The 22,812-nt window shown below is 34.8% G+C and overlaps 1 protein-coding gene across 2 annotated transcripts in view; it reads left to right on the top strand.

Moving 5' to 3' along the window:
- LOC120083996 (probable LRR receptor-like serine/threonine-protein kinase At1g06840) overlaps nucleotides 1–19,583 on the top strand; it is a 46,788-nt gene extending 27,205 nt beyond the window's left edge. For both annotated transcript variants that reach the window (XM_039039900.1, XM_039039901.1), the window contains 12 exons: nucleotides 3,961–4,029; nucleotides 4,161–4,229; nucleotides 4,366–4,437; nucleotides 10,772–10,858; nucleotides 11,020–11,088; nucleotides 11,409–11,914; nucleotides 13,156–13,314; nucleotides 15,110–15,393; nucleotides 16,061–16,112; nucleotides 16,268–16,518; nucleotides 18,627–18,761; nucleotides 19,036–19,583. In XM_039039900.1, coding sequence (XP_038895828.1) covers nucleotides 3,961–4,029; nucleotides 4,161–4,229; nucleotides 4,366–4,437; nucleotides 10,772–10,858; nucleotides 11,020–11,088; nucleotides 11,409–11,914; nucleotides 13,156–13,314; nucleotides 15,110–15,393; nucleotides 16,061–16,112; nucleotides 16,268–16,518; nucleotides 18,627–18,761; nucleotides 19,036–19,377 — 2,095 coding nt within the window. In that variant the 3' untranslated portion in view covers nucleotides 19,378–19,583. The remainder of the gene's footprint in view (nucleotides 1–3,960; nucleotides 4,030–4,160; nucleotides 4,230–4,365; nucleotides 4,438–10,771; nucleotides 10,859–11,019; nucleotides 11,089–11,408; nucleotides 11,915–13,155; nucleotides 13,315–15,109; nucleotides 15,394–16,060; nucleotides 16,113–16,267; nucleotides 16,519–18,626; nucleotides 18,762–19,035) is intronic.
- Nucleotides 19,584–22,812: the final 3,229 nt, after the last annotated feature.

Genomic DNA, 22,812 nt, shown 5'->3' with positions numbered 1-22,812 from the left:
ACAAATTTTAGAGGAAGAAGTAGACAACTCACGAAAGTATAGCCACCTGCACAACTTTGCCCTATGCTGAAGTTGATTCACGCTGAAGTTCCTCCCTTCTCTGAAGGCTACCCTCACGTCGGCGACCCTCCTCTGAAGGTGCCACCTCACGTCGAAAGAAAGGAAATTTCTTCAAACTCTTGAACGGCATAACTTCTCCCTCCAAAGTTTTGAACGACACAAAGTGATTTTAGGTAAAATGGTGGAACCCTATCGAGCAGTAAGTGTGGGTTGAAAAAAAGCTCTGGGACGTTTTGGCGAATCACTACTAGGCCCTGCGATGTTTTGGACTAATCGCCACTAGGCCTGTGACGATTTGGGCTATTCAACGCTGGTCCTCTGTGACATTATGGGCTTTACACCACTACGCTTCGAAATTTGTGCCAAAGTCCTGCCTTTTTTAGGCTTTGCGATTTTATGTTATTTTTGTCACAGGATGCAACTCTTCAGAGTTTTGTCTCAACAAAATTGTGACGATTAACCATTTTGTCGCAATGTATATGCGACAAAGTTAATATTTTGTTGCTGAACTACGACATATAATCGTATCGTTGCAAGTTTAGCGACGTTTTTGTCTCTAAAGTTGCGACGATTTACAATTGTCACTAAAATTCGTCACTAAAAGTAGTATTTCTTGTAGTGACATTGTCTTCTTGCACTTTTTCTTTGGCTTTAGCCAACCTACTAATCTATCGGGTGAGTTGTTCCATCACTTGTTGCTTCTTGACCATGGACACTTGCATAGTTGAAAAATTCTCTTTCAGAAGTTCCACGACCTGTTCTACCACCGAGAGCCTTTGAATAACCGAGCAAGGAGAGGAGGAGGATGCTTCTGCATCAGCTGGGGATAAAACTTGAGAATGAATAGTCTGCTTTATTCCAAGAGGTCTGAGGCCTATTTATAAGAAAATACAGGGGATAGGTGCTCGACCAAAGGGAATAACTCAAAGCAAAGGCGCACAGCCAAAGAGGGAAGAAGCCTATAATTAAAACTAAAATTAAAACAAACTAAGTCTAAACAAATACAATAAATGGGTAAATCCTGAAAATATCCCTACATCAATCAGCCTTAATTGGACTTAATGTGGATGAGTCAAAGCTTTTTCAGTACTTTGCGAGACTAAAATGTAAGGTGGAGACTATACCTTTTCTCTATCTTGGTTGGTTTGTCCCTAGGGGGTTACCCTCAACAAACTTTCTTCTCAAAGCCTATAATTGATAAATTTCAGAAGAAAATTGAATTTCACTCTTTCAAGTAGGGGTTTTCACAAAACCCGATGACCCGAAAAAACCGATCAACCCAGCCCAACCCGTGCGATTTGGGTTGGGTTGGTTTCAAATAAATGAAAATTTTATAGGTTGGGTTGGTTCATGGGTTCACTTAATATAACCCAAACCAACTCAAACTTATTATTAATTTTAAAATATATATTTTTTGTTACTTATAATACGATTATTTATACATATATTGATTTTAGTTTTATTTAGCTTCATTATTTTTGAATAATTTGTTCTCCAAGAACTCTTAAAAATAGTTTGTTAGCACTTTGAAAAGAAAATTTTCATTATATAAATTGAAATTGAGTTGTTAATCTTAATTCAATATATGAAAATAATTAATTCAGATTTTTACGTATTTAAATTTTACTTCTCTTTAGAACAAAATTTTAAATAAATGACTCGAGTAACTCTAACCAACCCAACCAAAATATTTCATGGTTGGGTTAAGTTGGGTTCATTTTTTAAATAAAGATTATTTGGGTTGAAGAAATTTATAACCCGAATAATTGGGTTGGGTCTAAAAAGTCCTCAATCCAATCTAACCCAACCCACGAACACCACTACTTTCAAGGGGAAGACTTTTAGCCTTATGTAACTCAGTTCACTAATCTTCCTATCTATTATATGTTAATCTTTTTATTAGGGGTGCGCATCAAGGCACCAAAAACCGATCCGGCCAAATTAAGGTCGGTTGGTTTTTAGTTTCCACATAAAAAATTTGAAAAACTGACCGACTGACATATATTATTATTTTTTTTTAAATTTTTATTACTATTAATTGTTTTTTTGAAAAATTAGTATAAAAGCAAGCTACTACCATTAGCCCAAGCTCAGGCCTACTGCCTTAGTATTGATTTATTATTTTCTTTTTTATGTTACCTAATTTCCAAACCCACTACGTGACTGATTTAAATTTTTTCATAAAAAAATGATTGATTTAAATTTAAAAAAGTTGCAAATTATGTTAACCAAACAATGGCACTTCATTAATTCATCATTCCTTTTCATTCATCTTGGCGTTGCTTGTATATAAAGAAAAACCCGACAAAACCGATCGACCATCGGTTGGATTCCACACACTTTTTTTTGGTTAGTTTTCGGGGTCGGTTTTCTCCCAAAACCGATACTGATGGACCCATGCACACCCCTATTTCTTATGCCTTCTGTCAGTTTGGAACTAGAACGATTTATGCGCAATTTCTTTTTGGAAGGTTCAGTAGGGCAGCAAGATAAATCATTTGGTCAGATGGAATTTGGCTTCTAAATCTAAGATTCAATGAGGCCTTGGCATCAGTGCTTTTAACCACATAAATGTGGCCCTTGTTGCAAAATGGGGCTGGAGATTTATGCAAGAAAATGGATCTTTTTGGGGGAAGGTTATCATTAACATTCACGGCTCTAATTAGTTTGGATGGATGCGGTAAGGGTCACTCTAGTCTCTGCATCCCTTGGGTCAGGATCTCTAAGTCGTGGAAAAGGTGGAGAGTCTTGCACTTCAAAATTGGCAATGTTATTCACGTTTCCTTTTTGAAAGATACTTGATTGGCGGAAGCTTCTTTCAAAACTAGGTTTTCACGGCTTTTTTTAATATCTAATGAAACAGATGGCACTATTAGTTCTTTGTGGGATGCATCTTCTTTTAGGAGTTTTTTCTTTAGATGAGCTTTGAAGGATGATGAGGCTGCTGAATTTCAGATTCTTCTATCATGCCTTTCTTTGGTTTTATTATCTTCTAGTGGGAATGTTGGGCTCTTGAATCTTCAAGATCCTTCACGTTTAAATCTCTCTCGAGTTATTTGGCTTTTTCTTCCTTGATGGCCAATGATCTTTATAAAGCAATTTGGTCACAGAGTCCAAAGAGAATCAACATTATTGTTTGGATTATGATCAATGGAAGTCTTAATTTGGCTGACGAACTGCAAAGAAAGAATCCTTCACATTGTCTTAGAGGTAGGGTTTACTAGAAACCATAACGAGTACTTTGGATTTACTACAGATATAGATGATGTTAGTGTATTTGTTGCTGGTGAATGATGTATTTTTTTATTTTTATTTTTTGCTGGTGAATGATGTATTTCTTGGGCTTTATCCCAAGGCTGTCACAATTGGTGAAGATATGAGTGGAATAGTGGATTACCTACCTTTTGCATTCCTATCCAAGACGGTGGATTTGGATTTGGTTACCGTCTGCACAAGTCCATTGTTGTTAATTGGATTGAGCTTCTCAAGAAAAGCAATGAAGTTTGGGATTTGGTTTATACTGTTCACTCGCTTGTTAATAGAAGGGGGTTAGAGAAGTGCACCGCATTTTTTGACAGTCAAGTCCAAGCTCTTGTTGATGATAAAACATCCTCAAGAAGCTGGTTTTTGTTTTTTTCAGAATTCAATCAGTCCTAGAAGAAGTCTCTTTCCATGTCAAGCTTTTATTCTGTTCTTTTATTGGATATCTCGGTCTAGTTTTGATTTTCTGTTCTTATACTGGCAAGCTTTTGATAGCTTTATATTTAGTATCCTCTTTTGTAATTTGAACATTGACCTCGTTTCATTATTTCAATGAAAAGTTATGTTTTCGTTCAAATAAAAATTGTGGAGTTGTACTGACGTAAATTTATTGGTTGTCTTTGTGATTGATTTGCACAGGAGTTTAAGGAACTGTACCTTGCAAGGGTCAATTCCAGATCTGAGCAGAATAAAGAACCTCGGTTATCTGTAAGTCTAGATTAGGTTTCTTGAGTATAAGTATAGATATATGACGTCTTTATTATATTAGCTTCATGAATGTAAGAGGTAGACGCCTTCAAAATTGACCCTAATATCTTTACTGTTTCTTCGTATTTCAGAGATCTAAGTTCCAATCAACTAAGTGGACTGATACCACGAAGTAAACTCTCTGAGAATATCACAACCATGTAAGAATCTCATCTTTATCTTTGGCAATTAAAACTTCACTGTTCGATTAAAGAGCTTCGAAGATTTAAAACCTGCAATAAAAATATGATGTTGAATGGCCGCTTGATATTTTTCTTATCTATATATTAAATGCAGCATCTTGTCCAACAACCGTCTTACTGGCAACATACCATCCAGTCTTTCGGGTCTACCACATCTTCAAAAATTGTGAGTGGATTTATCTTTAGTTATGTAGTCTAGTGTAGTGTAGTGTAGGGATTAGGGTAAATTTGGCTATCTTGGTCAAATCTTTGATTGATTAAGATTAGGATTAGTTTCCATTGGTTTATTAGGATTAGTATTTGTTTCCTTGATTAATTAGAATTAGGATTAATTTGTAAAGTTTTGGGAGAAAATTATTTTCTATTCCCAAATACAAGATATAATACAAAGAAAAATATAGAAAAGGAAATAACCTAAAAAGGAAAAAAGTATATATATTTCGCACAAAAAAAACCAAGGAATAAATCTATACTTCCCCTCAAGTTGGGTTGTATATAGGGTACAAGCTAGGCTTGGAGTTGAAATCTTCAAAAGTTGTCTTGGGTAGTGTTTTGGTGAGAATGTTAGCAATTTGATGACGAGATGAAACATAAGATAATTCCACTGTGTTATAATTGACCTTCTCAAATAATGAATGGTGATCAAGCTTTATGTGTTTTGTTCTGTTATTATGCATAGGGTTCTTTGCAATACTAATGAGTAATTGACTGTCACAAAACATTGTAAATGAGTTCCAAGTATCAGTTTTTAGTCATGTCAATAATTTTTGAATCCACGTTCCTTCACAAATTCTCAAAGAAGGAGCTCTATATTCAGTAGAGGCAGAGTTTGAAACATATTCAAGAAAACCGAAGAATCTGCCCTACGACAAATATGAAGTTGAAACTTGTTCAAGACACTCAATTTATATATCAATCTTGAAGTATTGAAGGAAATGAAGAAGGGAGTAAAAGAGATCCAATATCTGTTAGAAAAGATGACTTAAAACATGGATCAACTTTCAAAATAATGGCAAGTGTTCAAAAAAGAAATAATTCAAGAAAATCAAAACCAAGAGCTTGTTGTATTAATATAAGGTCAAGAACTCATCCAAACGGGCTATGAAATTGTGCAAAAAATGAACGAAGTAAAAGTAAATAAAAAATTAGTTGAAGATGAGTCGAATAGAAAGGTAGAAAGATCGAGGAAGAGCTTGCATTGGAAGAAGAAACAATTGGTGGGACTAATATGAAGGTTGCTTAATTGGAACCAGATGACGAGGAACAATTAATCAATGAAATCAAAGATTGAGGTGTTGAAGAAGATGAAGCCATTGCAAAGAATGTGTTCATTCGGTTTGATCAATTAAGTGAGGCACACAACCAACCACAATTACCTCAATCGCAAGAGAATAGAGCAGAAATTAACCTTGGCCACCAAGAAAGACAAGGGAATCAAAAGCACCAATGCTATGCAAGAAATGTCCCAAATTTACCAAAAATCTTTCATGAACAACTAAGATTAAGGTTATATTAGAGGAAATATTGGCGAGATGTGAATTCTTCAAGTGTGAAAGCAAAAGTCACTTTAGGGCTCAACAAGTTTCCCTCATTTTTTCAACTGTTCTCTGCAGCAAAACTCACTTGAATGCTCCAAAATTTCGTGTCCTTGGCAGCTAATCAACCCTAGCACTTATTGGAGATTCTTTTGAAAAATGTAGGATTTTTCAAAAAAGGAAAGGCAGCGCCATAGCTCTTCATACCCCCAATCGCAGCGTCGCACAATGCTTTGTAGAGCACCGTAGCACTACTGATGATGCTTGAGGCCCCCATTTTGTCTTTGGCACCGTGCAACAGTTTGAAGGGTGCCACGAACCCTCCAACTTTTCCATTTTTTCTCTATTTCATCAATAATCTTGGAGGTTTTGGCCCGGTCCAATGGTGGCATTCTTGTCAACCAAAGGAAGTATATTCTTGATCTATTGAAAGAGGCAGGTTTACTTGGTTGCAAGACAATAGAAGTTCCCCATTGAGCAGAAGTTAAAATTGCAAGCTACAACAGGAACAAAGGTAAAAGGAAACGAGAAGTACTAGAGACTTGTGGTCTTGATATTACTTTTGCAATTAGTATGGTAAGTCAGTTTATGCATGCTCATGGGCCAACTTATTTTTAAGTAGTTTATAGGATTCTGAGATATATGAAAGGTGCTCCAGGATAAGGGCCCAAGGCATATAGTTTAAGAAACATGACCACCTACATGTCAAAATCTCTAGTAATGTTGATTGGGCAGGCAATACCACTGATAGAAGATCCATTTTTGGTTGATGCTCCTTTGTTGGATGACATCTAGTTAGTGAAATAAGAAAAACAAAGTGTGGTCGCAAGTAGTGCTGAAGCAGAATTTAGGGTGTAGCCCATGGTATCTTTTATTTGAAACAGATACGGAACTTTTCATTGATATAATGAAAAGAGTAATAGCTCAATTACAATGAGACAAAATACAAAGAGAAAATATCAAACCAAAGCAAACAAGAACTGAAAAGTGCATCAGGACATCTCAACTATATTGACACCCCCAAAGCTCCTCATCATTTCCAATATGAGATACAAGAATTCAGAGCATACGAACAGACTAAATCACTTGACTTGATTACATAGAGAATAAAAACGCATTCCAATTAAGACCAATATCCTAGATAGAATAATCTTCATAATGCTTGGATTGTGAGCAGAGGTAGTTAGCCTTCTAGGTCTAAAGTCTTTAACCTGTGACGAATTAGCCTTTTTAGGAATTAGGCAAATAAAATTTTCCTTGATACAAGCATTCAGCTTTCCATTAGAGTGAAATTCCTCAAACAATTTCTGAAAGACAGCCCTGAAATTCTGCCAAAATTAAATGAAAGACTACTGTAAAACCATCTGGCTCGGGAGCTTTGTTTTTGCCAAGAGATTTAATTGCTGGAAGGATCTCCTCGCTTCGAGAAGGGGAAATTAAAGCTGAATTTTCAGCAGCCGACACACGATTCCAAGTAATATCAGAAGGAATGGCTTGAGAACCGGAATTTCCAATACTGAGAAGCAAAATAACATATTATTTCTGATTCAATCTCTCGGTAGGATTGAATTGTTGACCCGTTGCTTGAAACTAATTCAGTAATCATATTCTTGCTCTTTTTTGCTGAAAGAAATCTATGGAAAAAGCTGGTATTTTTCATCACCCAACTTTAACCAATTCAATTTGCTTTTTTAAATTAAGTTCCTCTCCTCCAGAAGGTATAAATTCATAAGATCTCCTTTGATAGCTAATCTAATATCCATTTCAATAATTGAAAGGTCTTCTCTCTAGGCTTTTGAATAAAAAAAGGTCAACTCATAATAAATCTCTCTTGTCTTTTCTTTCTAGCTCATATTTCGCAAATCAAGATTTAACTTTATCTTTTACCTTGCGCAGCTTAAGGCCTATTGTAAAACCTGTCCAACCTTCTGATTGATCACGATCCAAGACTTTTTGGATGACCTTTTGAGCACTCAATAATCCTCATCCAACTATTGCAAAAACGAAAAGGGGAAGGACCCCAAGAAACTGCTCCAGCCTCTAAGAGCAAGGGAAAATGATCCGAAAAAAGCCTTGCTTTTCTACTAACTCTTGAGTTAACAAATAAATCGTCCCATTCCTTATTGATGAGGAATCTATCTAGTAGAGAATGTGATTTCGGGATACCATCCCTAGACTATGTGAAATTTCCATTGGATAATGGTACTTCAAACAACCCAGCATCTTGAATGAACTTATTAAACATTTTCATTCCTCTTGTAACTCTTCCAATAGGAAATCTTTCGTGACTCCATCTTGTCATGATGAAGTTTCCTCCAATGCACCAAGTTTCAGGACAATAATCAGTAATTGAAACAAATTCTGGCCAAGGATGTCTTCTTTCCCCTTTATGAATTCCAAGGGCGAAAATTTGCTTTCATCCCACATGGTAAGAATACCTCTAGATTTACCAAAAGGCTCCACATATGTCCAACCGTTGTCATTAGAGCTCCAAATGGATTTAATAAATTGAACATCAATAACGCTTTGTTTCTTGAATCAACACTAAATCAGGATGCTGGTTTTGTAAGAAATGCTCCAACATGGTTTGTTTAGATTTCACTAAGACCCCTCGTGTTCCAAGAAACAATCTTCATGCTTTTGACACCTCCTTAGGAGGTGCTATTTCCTGCAAATGGAAACCACAACCCACCACTAAAGAGGAAAATTTGGAAGGGATTTGAGATGGAGAAAGGTATGGAGCACTTACAAGAGATTGTTGTTGCTGAAAAAATAGTGCTCTATATGCTTCCCCCACTTGATCAGTAAAATAATCTTCAATCTTTTCAGGCCCTTCATGATTGGATTCTCCACTGCTCATACTAATATCTGATTCATCATCTGACTCTTGAGAAGAGGGCTTCTTATACTCTTGAGAAAATATGCCTTGGATGAAGGAAACTTTCGACTCCCGTACCCTGAAATTATGATGAATGATTACAGGAGAGGAATGGCGTTTTCTTGAAAGTTTAGGATCATGTGGGATGAATACTCGAACATATTTCTCTTCTAGATCATCTGGATTATGAGAATGATGCATCAAGGAATCTGCTGTATTTGTAAACTTCTGAGAATTATTTTGACATGAAGAACCGGATCTCTGGTACTTAGAACCTCTTCATTAATGATATGAAGTTCTTGCTCAAACTCAATTTCTTCTACAACTTTGTTTCGAGGAATCAAATTCTGATCTGATCAGGCAGAGCAGAAATTAGAGGATGACCGTTCAGCTTCTTGAAGCAATCTCGAGGCCTTCTCTTTCTTTATCAGACGCAACCTTTGAGTTTTCTTTTTGAAGAGTGCAATAGGGAGCCGAATGGACTTCTTGGCCTACTAATGAATTTTCAATGAAAGTATTATTACTAACCTCGTTGTCTGGGCTGGAATTTTCTCTCTCCGAGTTAATAGTCTGCTGTAAATCAACAGGCAAATTTAATTTTTCAACCTTCCTCATGTTATCCGGTGCAATGGCCGTTGGAATACCTTCTGATACATTAATATCCTCTTCAAAGTGTCTACCAAGAAGCCTTCATCCAACATTGCTTCTTTAATGCGACAGATGTCCAGGGAATTTGAAAAGCCTTCTGCCCTAAAACAAGTTTTGGCAAATCGCGGATTATTTTGAGAGATCAAAGGATCTAATCTTTCAAAAGTAATAACTACTTCTCCAAGCAATAAGTCTTCAATTTCCAAAGAAGCTGGAATAAAACCACAAATATTCTCCTTGATCTTAATATAGGCTGAAGAACACTCTAAAAAAGTTTGTTTTTTTATGAGATCTCAATTAAACGACCTAAATGATGCCCAATAGCTTCAAAAAACCGAATTCTTCCAAAACGGTAACGGAAGATTCTTAGTTGAAATCCAACCTCCATAACTTGAAGTAGCTTTTGGGATGGAATGAACTTTTTTAGACCAATGTTCAAGCTTTAGTTGCATCATTCCATATTCGTACCATTTACCTGTCAAGAACTCCTCATCAATCTCCATATGAATCTTGATTAATGCCTTATCATCACAGAAGGGATTAATTGAAATATTTCCTAGGAAAAAAATCTTCTAAAGTTGTTTTTACTTCAGGCCATGAGTAGTACTCCATTAATCTTGTTACCACAATCAGGGAAGGTAGATTTCAATCCAACATTTCTTTTTCTTTTCCAATCAAATCTGGAAAGGTGGGAATTTGATCTTTCTTGCAATCTTCAACTCTTCCATTTGCTAATGTTGCCTCTCCGGAAATGGCAACTACTTTTGCATATGAACTTCTAAAATAATGATCAACTGAATTAGGATTATCAACTTCATGCATAGGACTCTGATGGGCAAGATGGCAACTAACCTTCAAACTTTAACTAATCAATTCAGCAAAAGAAAGCCATCTTTGGTTATTCACACCTGCAGGAATATGAATATTGCGTCTACCTCCTGAGGAAGGCCAAAACGCGATTTCTGCAAACCAAACAGCCTTGAACCAAAACTTTGCTAATCTTGCAACTCCCTGATCCAGCATAGCCTTTTTGGAGAAGAATACCTGAGGTTTTTCATTAGAAAGCTTATGTAGCTCCATTTCTAACCATAACATCATTTGCATACTTAAAGAAGCTTTCTGATTTTTTGAGAAGTCTTCCACTAAAAAACCAAAATCCTCTTGCCAAACGCAAAAAGAAATGGTCATTGATATTGCAACTTTTAACTTTCATCTTGAGTTAATCCAAAACAAGAAGAGGATATATGTTGAAAGTGGCCGGAAAAAGGGAAGAATATGCTGAAAGAGCTTCGGAATTACTGGTCGGAGGAGAAAACAGAGGAGAGAGGAGAGAGGAGAGAGGAGAGAGCATACTTACCTTCTCAAGAAAAGCATTACATAAATCTAACATATTACTCAATGTACAAAGTAATGATTATTTGGTCAGTTTCCCATGGCAGGTCAGTTGCAAATAATTTATTGAACGGCTCTGTTCCATCCACCATATGGCAAAGCAGGATGCTCAATTCTCTGGACAGCCTTACAGTGTAAGACCTGAAGTAACTAAATTACTGGTTGAAGAATTATGGATTTATGTGAGAGCTGAGTGTCTTATCAACTTATTTTGTTGCAACGACTATTAATATATGTTCATAATAGAATGCAGTCCATTTACCAAATATTTATTTTTGCCTCTTCCATACTGCAGAGAGTTGCAGAACAATAATTTTTCAGATATTTCGGGAAGCATCCATCTCCCTCTGAATGTTTCTGTCTGGTTTGCTTCTTCCTCTTAACTTTGGTAGATCAAAATTAGTACAATACGACTTTTATGCAAAAACTGTATCTTCAATCGCCATAATGCAACCAAAACCCAATGTTGGCTGAGTAGTAATTTGAGCAGTTAAGGCTATTTGTTACCCCCCGTGTCATGGTTTTGATTCAATCGCCATAATGCATGTGCACTACTTTATCCATTGGTGCAGAGTGAACAATCACCCCTTACATATTTCTGGCTGCAAGTATATGTGTGTACAGCATACAACCAAACTTCACAAGTTTATGTTACAATCTTTTTTTTTCCCTTCTAAATTTCAGGCTTCATGGAAATCCTGCTTGTGCTAATAACAGCCTGCTGGGCTTTTGTGGATCTGAGAGTGAGGATATAATTGACATTCCAACAAATAACACTCTTGGCTGTTCTGGCCCAATATGCCCACCTTCTTACGAATGTTACTCAGCAAAATGTCCATCATCTTGTTTCTGTTCCGCACCTCTTCTAATTGGATATCGTTTAAAAAGTCCTGGATTCTCACGTTTCAGTCCATATCAACATATGTTTGAGGAATATCTCACCAGTGGTCTTAAGGTACATCTTGAACAATTGGACATCGGTTCTGCTGTGTGGGAAAAAGGACCTCGATTAAGAATGAGCCTAAAGCTTTTCCCCCTGTATGTTGCTGATAGCAATAGTTCTCACATGTTCAATGACAGTGAGGTTTTACGAATTGTTTCCAAGTTTACAAATTGGAAAATTCAAGATAGCGATATATTTGGACCATATGAACTTCTCAGCTTGACAATATCTGACGTTTATAAGAAGGGTTAGTCTTGAAAACTTCTCTGATGTATTTTGTTGGGATATTAACTCATTTATTTAAGATTAGATTATAAGTTTAGTCCTTGAATTATCAGATTTGTGTCTATTTGGTATGTAAACTTTAAAAAATGTCTAATAAATCTCCAAATTTCAAATTCTGTGTCTAATAGGTCTGCAACGTATTCAAATTTTAAAAATGAATTGATAATTGATCTATTAAATATAAATTTTATTTTGTCTAATAGAACCGAAGCTTTCAATTATATGTTCAGTAGATCTATAAATTTTAAAAAATGTTTAAGTCAATGATCTATTAAATACAAAATCGAAAAGTTTAATTAAACATAAAATTGAAAGTTTAAGGCTCTATTAGACATTATTTAAAATCCAGGAACCTAATGGAGATAAAATTAAAAGTTTAAGAACTTATTAAACCCTTTTTAAAAGTCAAGAGACCTATCAGACACTTTTGAAAGTTAAAAGGACTAAATAGACACGAACATGAAAGTTTAGGGATTAAACTTATAATTTAATATTTCTTAAACTATCTGACTGAAGATTGTTAGAAAAGCTCACTTTTACCTTTGGTTCACATGTTACCTGTTGAAACAATTGGAAAAAACTGACCTATATTTGTGATTTCTAAATATTATCCGTTGTATAAAATGGAAACCCTGTCTGTGGCACAGTGATGACCTTATATGTGTGATTTCTAAATATTATCCGTTGTATAAAATGGAAACCCTGTCTGTGGCACAGTGATGACCTTATATGCATTGTTTATTGTGTCGTTTGCTACATAAATGCATGTTTTGATTATCTTTGCAAAATACCTTTGTATAACTGTTCTTTTATATTATTTTCTGTATATAATGGTGACTTTTTCTTCTGTATGATGGTTCTGTATTTATGATTTCGATGCATTTTTAATTAAAGAGGCTCATGTCAATTAGTTGTTGACAGTAGAAAGTATTTCTGATGACAGTGACATTTTCTATGATTTCAATCTTGTTGAACATAGTTTAATATAGCCATTTTGGCTCCATCATAACTAATATGAGCAGATGACTGCAGTTATCTAACTTATGAAATTGGAAGACCATAATTAACATATTAATATTATTTTGATAGGACACCTACATGGTGTAGCTATTTTGAGGTACTATTGCATTATTATCACAATCCTTCAAAATTGCTTTTTAGCTGAAAGGGTTTTATTTATTATTATTGTTTCTTTTATTGCAGTTTTTGTCACAGCATCATCTGATTCTACTATGAGTAAAGGGGCATTGGCTGGAATAATATTAGGAGCAATTGCTGGTGGAGCAATGCTATCTGCAATTGTTTTTATTTTTATTATAAGATCACGTGTTAGGGGCCAGTACATCTCAAGAAGGCGTCATCGTAAGTAGTTTTTCTTCCTTACAAATTAGGATGTGCTATTTTATGTGCCTCGTTTCTAGCATTAGAAGTTCTTCATTAATGAATGATATAATTTGGCTGTTGATTATTTCTTTTATTGTGAAATTTTATATTGATTTATTGTATTATATTTGGTGTGATTATTCTTTCCTTATTTGTAATTGGGTACATCTATTTAAGAAACCCTTTCCTCCTAAGAGAAATAACACAGAAAATTATATTTTTCTACTATGGCTACATATGAGGGCTATGATTTAGATGCTAGTTCATGACCTGGAATATAAATAACTTTCTAATATGTTATATGCAGCAAATGATGATGGCTTAATTTTGAAACCTCATCCTGTCATGGGTAATAAATATTTATAAAAGACAAATTTAGAGGATGATTGGATCATAGGTCTGGAGATGTGAATTCATATAAACTATGTTTCGATCCTGTGTAGGAATGAGTCTCTGAAGCTTGAACTTGTTTATGCATTTGTAGTTTAAGTCAGTGTGTAACGTAAGAGGTGATTTTCAATTATGTTACCCATATAATTAAGTTCATATATCTAGTATATGCTTGAGAATTGAGATACAAACTCAACTTTGCATGGGTTGATAGAAACTGAATGGTTTTTTCCCCCTTTTTTTATTTTTTTATTTATTATTTATTTATTATTATTTTTTTAATTCTTATTTGTGATTATAAAGATTGTTTGACTGAGATGCGCCAGGTAAGTATGGTTGATTGGCATAGTGACCTTACTGGAAGATTAAATAAAGTTTTACTTGGACATGTTTAAATATTTTCATTTCTGCTAAGCTTTTGGGTTGTAGGATAGAGTGTAAACTGAGAATGCATTTCTTTAATGCGAATATGCGATGTAGTAATGTAGTTTGTTACCATCTGTGGCTGTGTCCTGGGCAAACAATTCAGGATTATCCATCCAACGGAGAATCCAATCAATTTTTTGGTTCATGGGGTTTGAAGGTCTACGCCTTACATGAATTAATAATCCATCCTGTCTTGATTGAATTGCCTTGTACTTGATGGTTATAAATTTCAGTAATTAGCTTTATTTCCATTTTCTTGAAATTCTTTATTAGATTTGAGAGAAAAATGTTATTTGTCTTATTCCCAAAAAGAGTAAAAACTAGGTTCGCTTAAACCCTAGTTGCTGGTGTTCTGCCTCCGATCACCGCAGCTGTTTGCCGTTGTCTTTGTTGCTGTAGGCACTTGCTGTCGTCTCCGTTATCATTTATGTTTCCATTTCTGTTTCCATTGTCGACATCCTTGCCATCTTCGCTGCTCTCCTTTATCCATGTGGTCAACCCCTAGGCATTCTTCTTTCTCTCATCAAAACCCTAGATCTTTCTGTTGTCGTTGCCCTTTCCTCCCGGTAAAAGCTTGATAATGATATCTTTCAATTGTTGCTTGGTAGGAACATAGTTGAGGGGTTTTTCTTTCTTTTCTTTTATCTTTTTTATTCTTATAAAAAAAAAAAAAAAAAAAAAAATTTAAATTTAATTTTATTTTTAGTGTAATTGGGGTAGGGGATTCGAAACACAGACCTCGTGGTTACTAGCCTAGCACACTCATCTGGCAATTGAGCAATGCTTGGTTTGGAGGAACATAGTTGAGTTGCATAATTTCATTATTGACTTTTTATGAGATAATGTGTCAATCAATTTTAACATGTTTGGTATTCTTCCATCCAATTTTAATGAAAGTGGGCACTTTCATAAAATAACAATGACTACAATAGTAATAATAAAAAATTGATCTATGCAGTGTCAAAAACCTCCATAAAGATCGAGGGCGTAAAGGAATTTGGTTACCGTGAAATGGCCCTAGCTACAAATAATTTTCATTGTTCCACTGTAGTTGGTCAAGGTGGTTATGGAAAGGTTTACAAAGGAATTCTAGCAGATAGCACGGCTGTTGCTATCAAACGTGCACAGGAGGGCTCACTGCAGGGTGAAAAAGAGTTCCTAACAGAAATACAATTATTGTCAAGGTTACACCACCGAAATCTTGTGGCTTTGATTGGATATTGCGATGAAGAAGGGGAGCAGGTGATTTGAGGAATCCATTATTTATCTAACATTTTTATAAGGATAATTGTGAAAAATGCCTCTAAACTACTGGTGTTGTTACATTTACCCTCTTGATTTTTTGAATTCGAGCAATTAACCTACTCAAACTTGTGAAATTGTTACAACTAGATCATATCAATTGAGAAATATGCCATAATCTCATAGTTTCTTGGTATTTCTTTTCCAATTTTGTATATAACCTCTATGAGAGTAATTTATTTTTGTTGGCTTTGTGTATAAATATATTTTCAATTGATTTGTATATAAATATATTTTTATTGGCTTTGAAAATAGAAACAGATTTAATGAAATTCCCATTCCGTCCATGAACATGTGTAACAATTTAAAAATTGTAACGATTTAGTCTCTAGACTTCAGTTTGTAACAATTTGGTCTAGATGTTATATAAGTAAACCAATAATAATCCTTAAAAACTATTGAATCTAAAAGCTTGAGCTGGAAACTGATTGATTACAGCATATTTAAATTAAAGTGTCTGTTTGTCAAATTCTGTCACAAAACTTATTAGTTTGGGAACAACTAATCTTATCAACTCGCAGGACATTATTTTTTTTTTGGTCAATTTCTTTCACTGACCTTGGAATTTAGCGTTGAACAGACTTCTTGATTTTGAATTTGTGTGCAGATGTTGGCTTATGAGTTTATGTCAAATGGCACGCTGAGGGATCACCTTTCTGGTACATTTCAGCTAATCTTCCTATAATTTATTTTTCAAAGATTCTGTCTCAATTGTCCATGGTTTTTGTTCCATCATTTTTATGTCAACTGAAAAAAACACGGTTTTTTTTTTCTTCCAAGCATTGACTTACTAAGTATCCTTGTGTTATTACAGTAAATTCTGCAGAACCTTTGAGTTTTGCCACAAGATTCAAAGCTGCCCTGGGTGCAGCTAAGGGAATTCTGTACCTGCACACAGAAGCTGATCCTCCAATATTCCACCGAGATATCAAGTCCAGCAATATATTATTAGACTCTAAATATGTAGCAAAGGTTGCTGATTTTGGACTTTCACGACTTGCACCTTTACCCAATGCAGAAGGTGATGTGCCTGCCCATGTATCAACCGTAGTAAAAGGGACACCGGTAAAATTCTATCAATATTTATAAAATTTTTAGAAGTATAATGAAAGAATTTAATTTTTTCTGACCATGTTAAAATTTTAGGAGATTCTAGATTTTAGAAGGTAGAAATCTTTTGTTATAATAGGTCTATTAGGTTTTAGAAGGAAAATATCCTTTATAATAACTGATGATTAGAGACGTCTATGCTGAAAATTTAGGGGCTTTGGGGCACTAAGTTGGTTATTATAGTCTATTTTTATTATAGTATGTGGGTTATAATAGTATGTGGATTATATTAATCCGTGATTGGGATGCAAACTATCTTAGTCAGGGTCATAATATTTTGTGTTTGGAGTGCATACTCAAATAGTACGGGCTATGATAGTATGGGTTATAATAGTTTGTGTGTGGAGTACATATTATTTTAGTACTGGTTTAGGTTTTATTCTGCTATATTTTTTTTTTTTGTTAAATATCATATTGTGTCAGCCACATAAATTAATCGAACTTATTTCTTAATTTGTACATAGCTTAACTGATTAAAACATATATTTGTAAACAAGAAATTTTTTTTTATGACACTCAAAATTGTACCATTATTAAAATTGGGCCCCAAAATTTTCAAATTCATAGACTTGTGGCTTCTGAACTTTTATTTCAATACGTAATTCTTAAAATGGGCTTTTCTTTTTATTTATTAAAGTTTTGTTTGTATCAAAATTTGTTTTCTTTTTCCATAGATTTAGATAAAAATCTAAAAAATAGTCATTTCCCTACGTTTTTATTTATTATTTCCTACTGTTCATACATTAGTTTTGAGGCCAAATTTTAACAATCACTGTTTATAAGTTTGAAGATTTATTTAATTTTATTGAGTTCATTTTTCTAAAAGAACTAATCTGAAAAAGAAAAAAAAGAAAAAAAAAAAGAAGAAAAAAAAAGAAGAAAATTAGTATGAAAAAGCAAGGGAAAATTACTTTTTTGGGTCTAGTTTTCCTTTGGTCCACATGTTTCAAAATGTTACATGGGTTTGTCTCAAAAGTGTTTCTATACACAAGATTGTTTGATTAGCTATGTTCAAAGTGCTTCTATTAAAGAAGACTAATAAAAACTATGAACTGGTCGCATAAGAGAGAGAAGATAAGAAATCCCCAAGAACATCTTCGAACCAGTTTGTGGGGTATTGGAACTTCTGCTTTTTATGAATGTTCGTGTTAATATTAATTGTCAAATATTTGGTCTTTATTGTCCTAATTCTTTTTCAAAATTATATTTAAATGAAGTATGATATCTTGGTTCTCTTGCTAAATCCTGATCATACTTCACTTATCTCTGATAGCAAACTGTATCGTGGTGATAATTTGCAAGGTAAACTTGTATAAGGTATTGAGTGATGGTCGAACTGGTCTTATCTTCCTTAGATTAGGAGTCAAGATATGGAGGTAAGATGTTATGGAAAGGTACCACTGCACATATTTAAGGACTAATTACTGCTGCCGGGAATGTGGGCATCAAGATGTGAAAGATCTACAGGAGAAGGGTTCTTGATAAGAATAATAATTTACCCATGAAAAGCATACGCTCAACCGGGGGCTATGGAGCTTGAAGGATCAAGAAACCTAAAAGAAGTTGGATTAGTTATCCCAGCGCTAACACTAGTGAGACGAAAAACAAATACACTTGCCATTGTCCATCAATTGGTAAACAAAGACGCATGAAAGTGAGATCTAAAATTAAATAAACCTTGTCAAAGAGGTACTTTCAGATCTGATGAACTCTACAGAGGTCCTGTCTGTTAAAACACTCACATTTAGTAAGATAGTGCTGAATGCAACAATTAAGCTAGCACAAGTATTCTACATTTTCATGGAAAATTGTTTTGCATATTCAAATCCACTCTCAAAGTTGTCCTATTAGAATAACTGGGATGGGATGTTGAGATACAAACGATAATATCAAACCTTTTCTCATTATGTCATGGTACCTCTACCTGTTGTAGAGAAAGTGAATCTTCTGTACTACAACTATTTTCTTTTGATTGTTCTATAATTCCCGCTCCTGGTAAAATAATTATATGAAATCCTGGATTGAGTTTAGTTAAAGGGATTTATATGCATTTTAATTTGCAGGGTTATCTTGATCCAGAGTACTTTTTGACTCATAAATTGACAGATAAGAGTGATGTTTATAGCCTTGGTGTTGTGTTTTTGGAGCTTTTGACTGGGAGGCACCCAATCTCACATGGCAAGAACATCGTTAGAGAGGTATTACAATTGCATTTCTTATGGCCTCTTTATTTGAAATAGCATTAAAACTTAAACCTTTGGGACATAAATCATGAACTGGATATAATAGTCATATCGGGAATCAATTTGGTTCGAATGCCTAAAGGATATAATATGTTGTTTACTTATTTCTCTATATAGTTTTCCTTTTCTTTGGTAAGGTTCCAACCCATGGATTGTAATCTTGAATGCATAGACAAAGGAGTGTATTTACACGTGTATCTCTTTTAAATATATGTATGGTCAATAACAGGTTAACGGTGCATATCATTCTGGAAAAATTTTCTCCATAATTGATGGTCGACTGGGATCTTATCCCGCTGAATGTGTAGAAAAATTTGTGACATTGGCTTTGAAGTGTTGCCAAGACGATACAGATGCACGCCCTTCAATGGCAGAAGTTGTTCGGACGCTTGAAAGTATCTGGCTTATGCTGCCTGAGTCTGATACGAAAATTTCAGAGCCTTTGATCTCCGATGTCATAAAAGTGACCAGTCCCCCATCTTCATCATCCAATATGAACAACTATTACATATCAGAAGTCTCTGGCAGTGACCTCGTGAGTGGAGTAACTCCCACCATCATGCCCAGATAGAAAACAATATTGCATGATCCACACCAAGTTTAGGAGCCCTGTTTCATACTATTTTAACACTGTTGATATGCTGCGTACGTCATTCTCGTACAGCCTCTCTTACACACGTTAACATGTTGAATCTCAGTTTGTATATAGTATTGTAGACATTGCTGTACTTTTCAAATCCTCCGAACATATTAAATTAAATTATATCTTCTTTCCAACATGATTTGTTGCAACTATAGCAATCAAGTCGAAAGTAACATGTATAGCTTAATGTAAAAGAATTTGCAAATATAGCCTCATGTTTTTCACACTTTTTATGGGTTGAATATAGGTTTAGGGTTTTAGGGTTTAGACTTTACGGGTTGGATTTTAAGGGTTTAGGGGTTGGGTTTTAGAGTTTAGGGTCTTAGGGTCTAAGATTTAGGCCTTTTAAAAAATATCAAATAATAGCTAGAGAAAAAAAAAAAACTTTTGAAATGATATGTTGGTCAAAACACACTTTTGGCCCTCGAGATTTGAGTTAGATGTTTATTTGGTCTCTGAGGTTTTAAAATAGACATTTTTGACCTTTGAGATTTGAAAAATTGTTTTATATGGTCTCGAGGTTATTTGTCTATTGGTGTAAAAACTAATAAAAATTGTTACATCATTCCATCACCAAAACCAATTGACACATAATCATAGATTAGTATAAAAACTAATAAAAATTATTACATCACTTAAAAGGTATCACTTCATGACCCTACAATATCATTAGTCAACTAACGGTTAAATAACCTCAAGGACCATTGAAAAACTATCAGAAATGACTTTTTAAAATTTTTACATTACGAAACTCGTGACATTATTTTTTTCAGGTCAACTCAGGTTGGATCGAGTCCAAGATTATGTTAGATGTTACAACTTCAAATTTATTCTAGCTGCATGAAAGGACTAAAATACCCTGATCTAAAAAACTGAATCGTTACCTTTGTTCAGCGAGTTCCACATCAATTTTCAACTTCTTGTTCATCCACTGGTTTCTTTGAAATCTTCTCCATTTTCACGCTTTGTTGCATCGATTTTCATTGGTTTGTTGTCGTTGGAGCAGAGGTATTTTCCTAAACCCTTTGTGTTAAAGATTTTATTTTTAATTTCATCAACCTAAGGTTTGGAAGATGTACGAGGAATCTAAGAAATTTGACGCGTTTTTTTTTTTTGGCTTTTTGTACATATTTGTGCTTTATTTCTTGTTGAGTTGTCTGTATAAGTTGATTTCCCGGTGATTTAAGCTCTACCTCGCTGTAAATTTCTATGAATCTTGCTTGAGTCTGGATGCATGTGGCTCAAGATTCATTGAATGTAGCCCGAGATTCACCACGAGTTTGAGGGTTTTAGGAGCTTTATACTTTCAATCTCGGGGTACATGTTACTCGAGCACAACCCCGAGATTGAAAACAAAAAGCCTTTAAAATCGTCAACTCGTGGCATCTCGGTGTTATTGACCCAAGTTCTTTACTCTCGGGCCACGATCTCGCTCGAGATTTGTAGCACTTTGCATAGTTATGTTCATTTTTTGGATTGTTTTGTTTATGTTATTATTTTAGTTTACTTCATTTGATTTGTTGTCTGTCTTATAGATGACATTGATAACAAAAATTTGCACTTCTTACTACTTTCTGGCAAATTTGATATGTTCTGTTGCCATTCAGAAGAAAACTCCTAGACAACTATACATGTTTAGGTAGAATTTTTTTGTCATTTTTTAGAATTGAAGTTTGTATTCAATGGGCCTTCTGTCATTATATTCTTCTATGAGAGGAGGAGGAGGAAAGGGAAGACACCGTTAGTTTCAAGTTGTTAGGGCGGAAGATATCTTTTGGATGGGAGGAGTTTTACATAGTGACAATCTTGAGATACAACACGAGGCGTGCAGTTGATTTTGATACGAGGAGCTCTTAGGCTTAGGAGATTGTATTTGGTTGATAGGGTTGACATGAATGGGATGAAGTTGGACAATTATTTTCAGACTATCAGTTCAAGAGCGATGAGGATGCAATAAAGATGGCTATATTTGACTTCATTGAATTGATAATGATGGATAGGGAATGGAGACAACACATGGACTAGACGATGATAAGTGTCATCGATGACTGGGAGGAGTTTTGCAGCTATGATTGGGGCAACATGATTTTTAGGAAGAGTCTGAGTAGCCTTTAAGGTGCATTGAAAGGGAAAGTTTCTATGCACCAAAAGAAGCCTGCAAATAACAAGACACCTGAGTCGGTCAATCTATATGAATTTTCGTTCGCATTTCACGTTTGTTGATTGTACATTAACATATTTGTTATTGGTAACTAACAACAATCGTTTAATAATGTTTGTTTATTTGTTCCCTCTCGTAAATTGGTAGGTTTGGGTGTATAAGACTATATTGTCACTAAGTGGATGGGTGGCGCATAGGTTGTCCATTAATGTCATAACCTGCATACTGCGATGGTGAAGGAAATCAAACACGAGGATTTCCATGAGCAGTAGAATGGATTGTTCCAAATTCCATTTGAATTGAACACAAAACAATTACAGTCTAAACGGAACCTAATAGGTCATGCACAACTAGAAATTACAGCATTCTATACGATGATACAAGGGATAGAGGATGCATACCTTTGAAGAATCATTCTTCACGAATCCCTCGATCAATCTACAAACGTCCAAGAACAACACACTCGAATGTAACTACCGGTACAGCCAATGAACACGAACACAATGAACGGTCAACAGCTCCTCGAACATAATCGAGTCTAACTCGATCCACGAACTAAGTGAGGACACCACCACAATGGTTACCTTGGTATTTTTGGTGTGAGAATCTAGAAGTTGTGGGCTTTGTATGATCTTAGCTTGAGGGAGAGGCTAAAGGACTACGATCGGGTAGACGATCGAGCAAGTGGAAGATATGACACTGTCTATCGTATAGACGATGTGCTCGATCGTTTAGTAAACGCCAGCCTATCGTATAGACTTAGCAACTCAATCATGTAGCTACGATCAACTGAGTAACTATTGTATAGTCAAAGGTAAGTGATCGCTTAATTGATCGTGTAGTCTCTCAATGCTATCGCTTAGTGAAACTCTTTCACTTGATAGCTTATTCGTGAGAACTTTCCAAATGAGGCAACTCCTAATTTAGGAAAACTATTTTTCTTTTATCTCACGATTACCATAAAACTATCAATAACCTCCCACTCAATTGGTTATTAGAGAAAAAGAATTAATTATTATATTATAAATAAATATGATAACCAACTTACCATATTATATTTATAACCTAATATTTCATCTCAAGAAACATAAAAATCATAGTTCTTTTTCTATTTTATAGTACTTAATGTAATCATATTTACATTAATTCATCCATTTGATGCGTCTCATACATCACACCAGTTATATCATATATAATTGAAT

This window comes from Benincasa hispida, chromosome 8, assembly GCF_009727055.1.
Source record: "Benincasa hispida cultivar B227 chromosome 8, ASM972705v1, whole genome shotgun sequence".
Taxonomy (NCBI): Eukaryota; Viridiplantae; Streptophyta; class Magnoliopsida; order Cucurbitales; family Cucurbitaceae; genus Benincasa; species Benincasa hispida.
The sequence above is the reverse complement of the archived record's forward strand: the minus strand, read 5'-3'. Positions and strand labels throughout refer to the sequence as shown.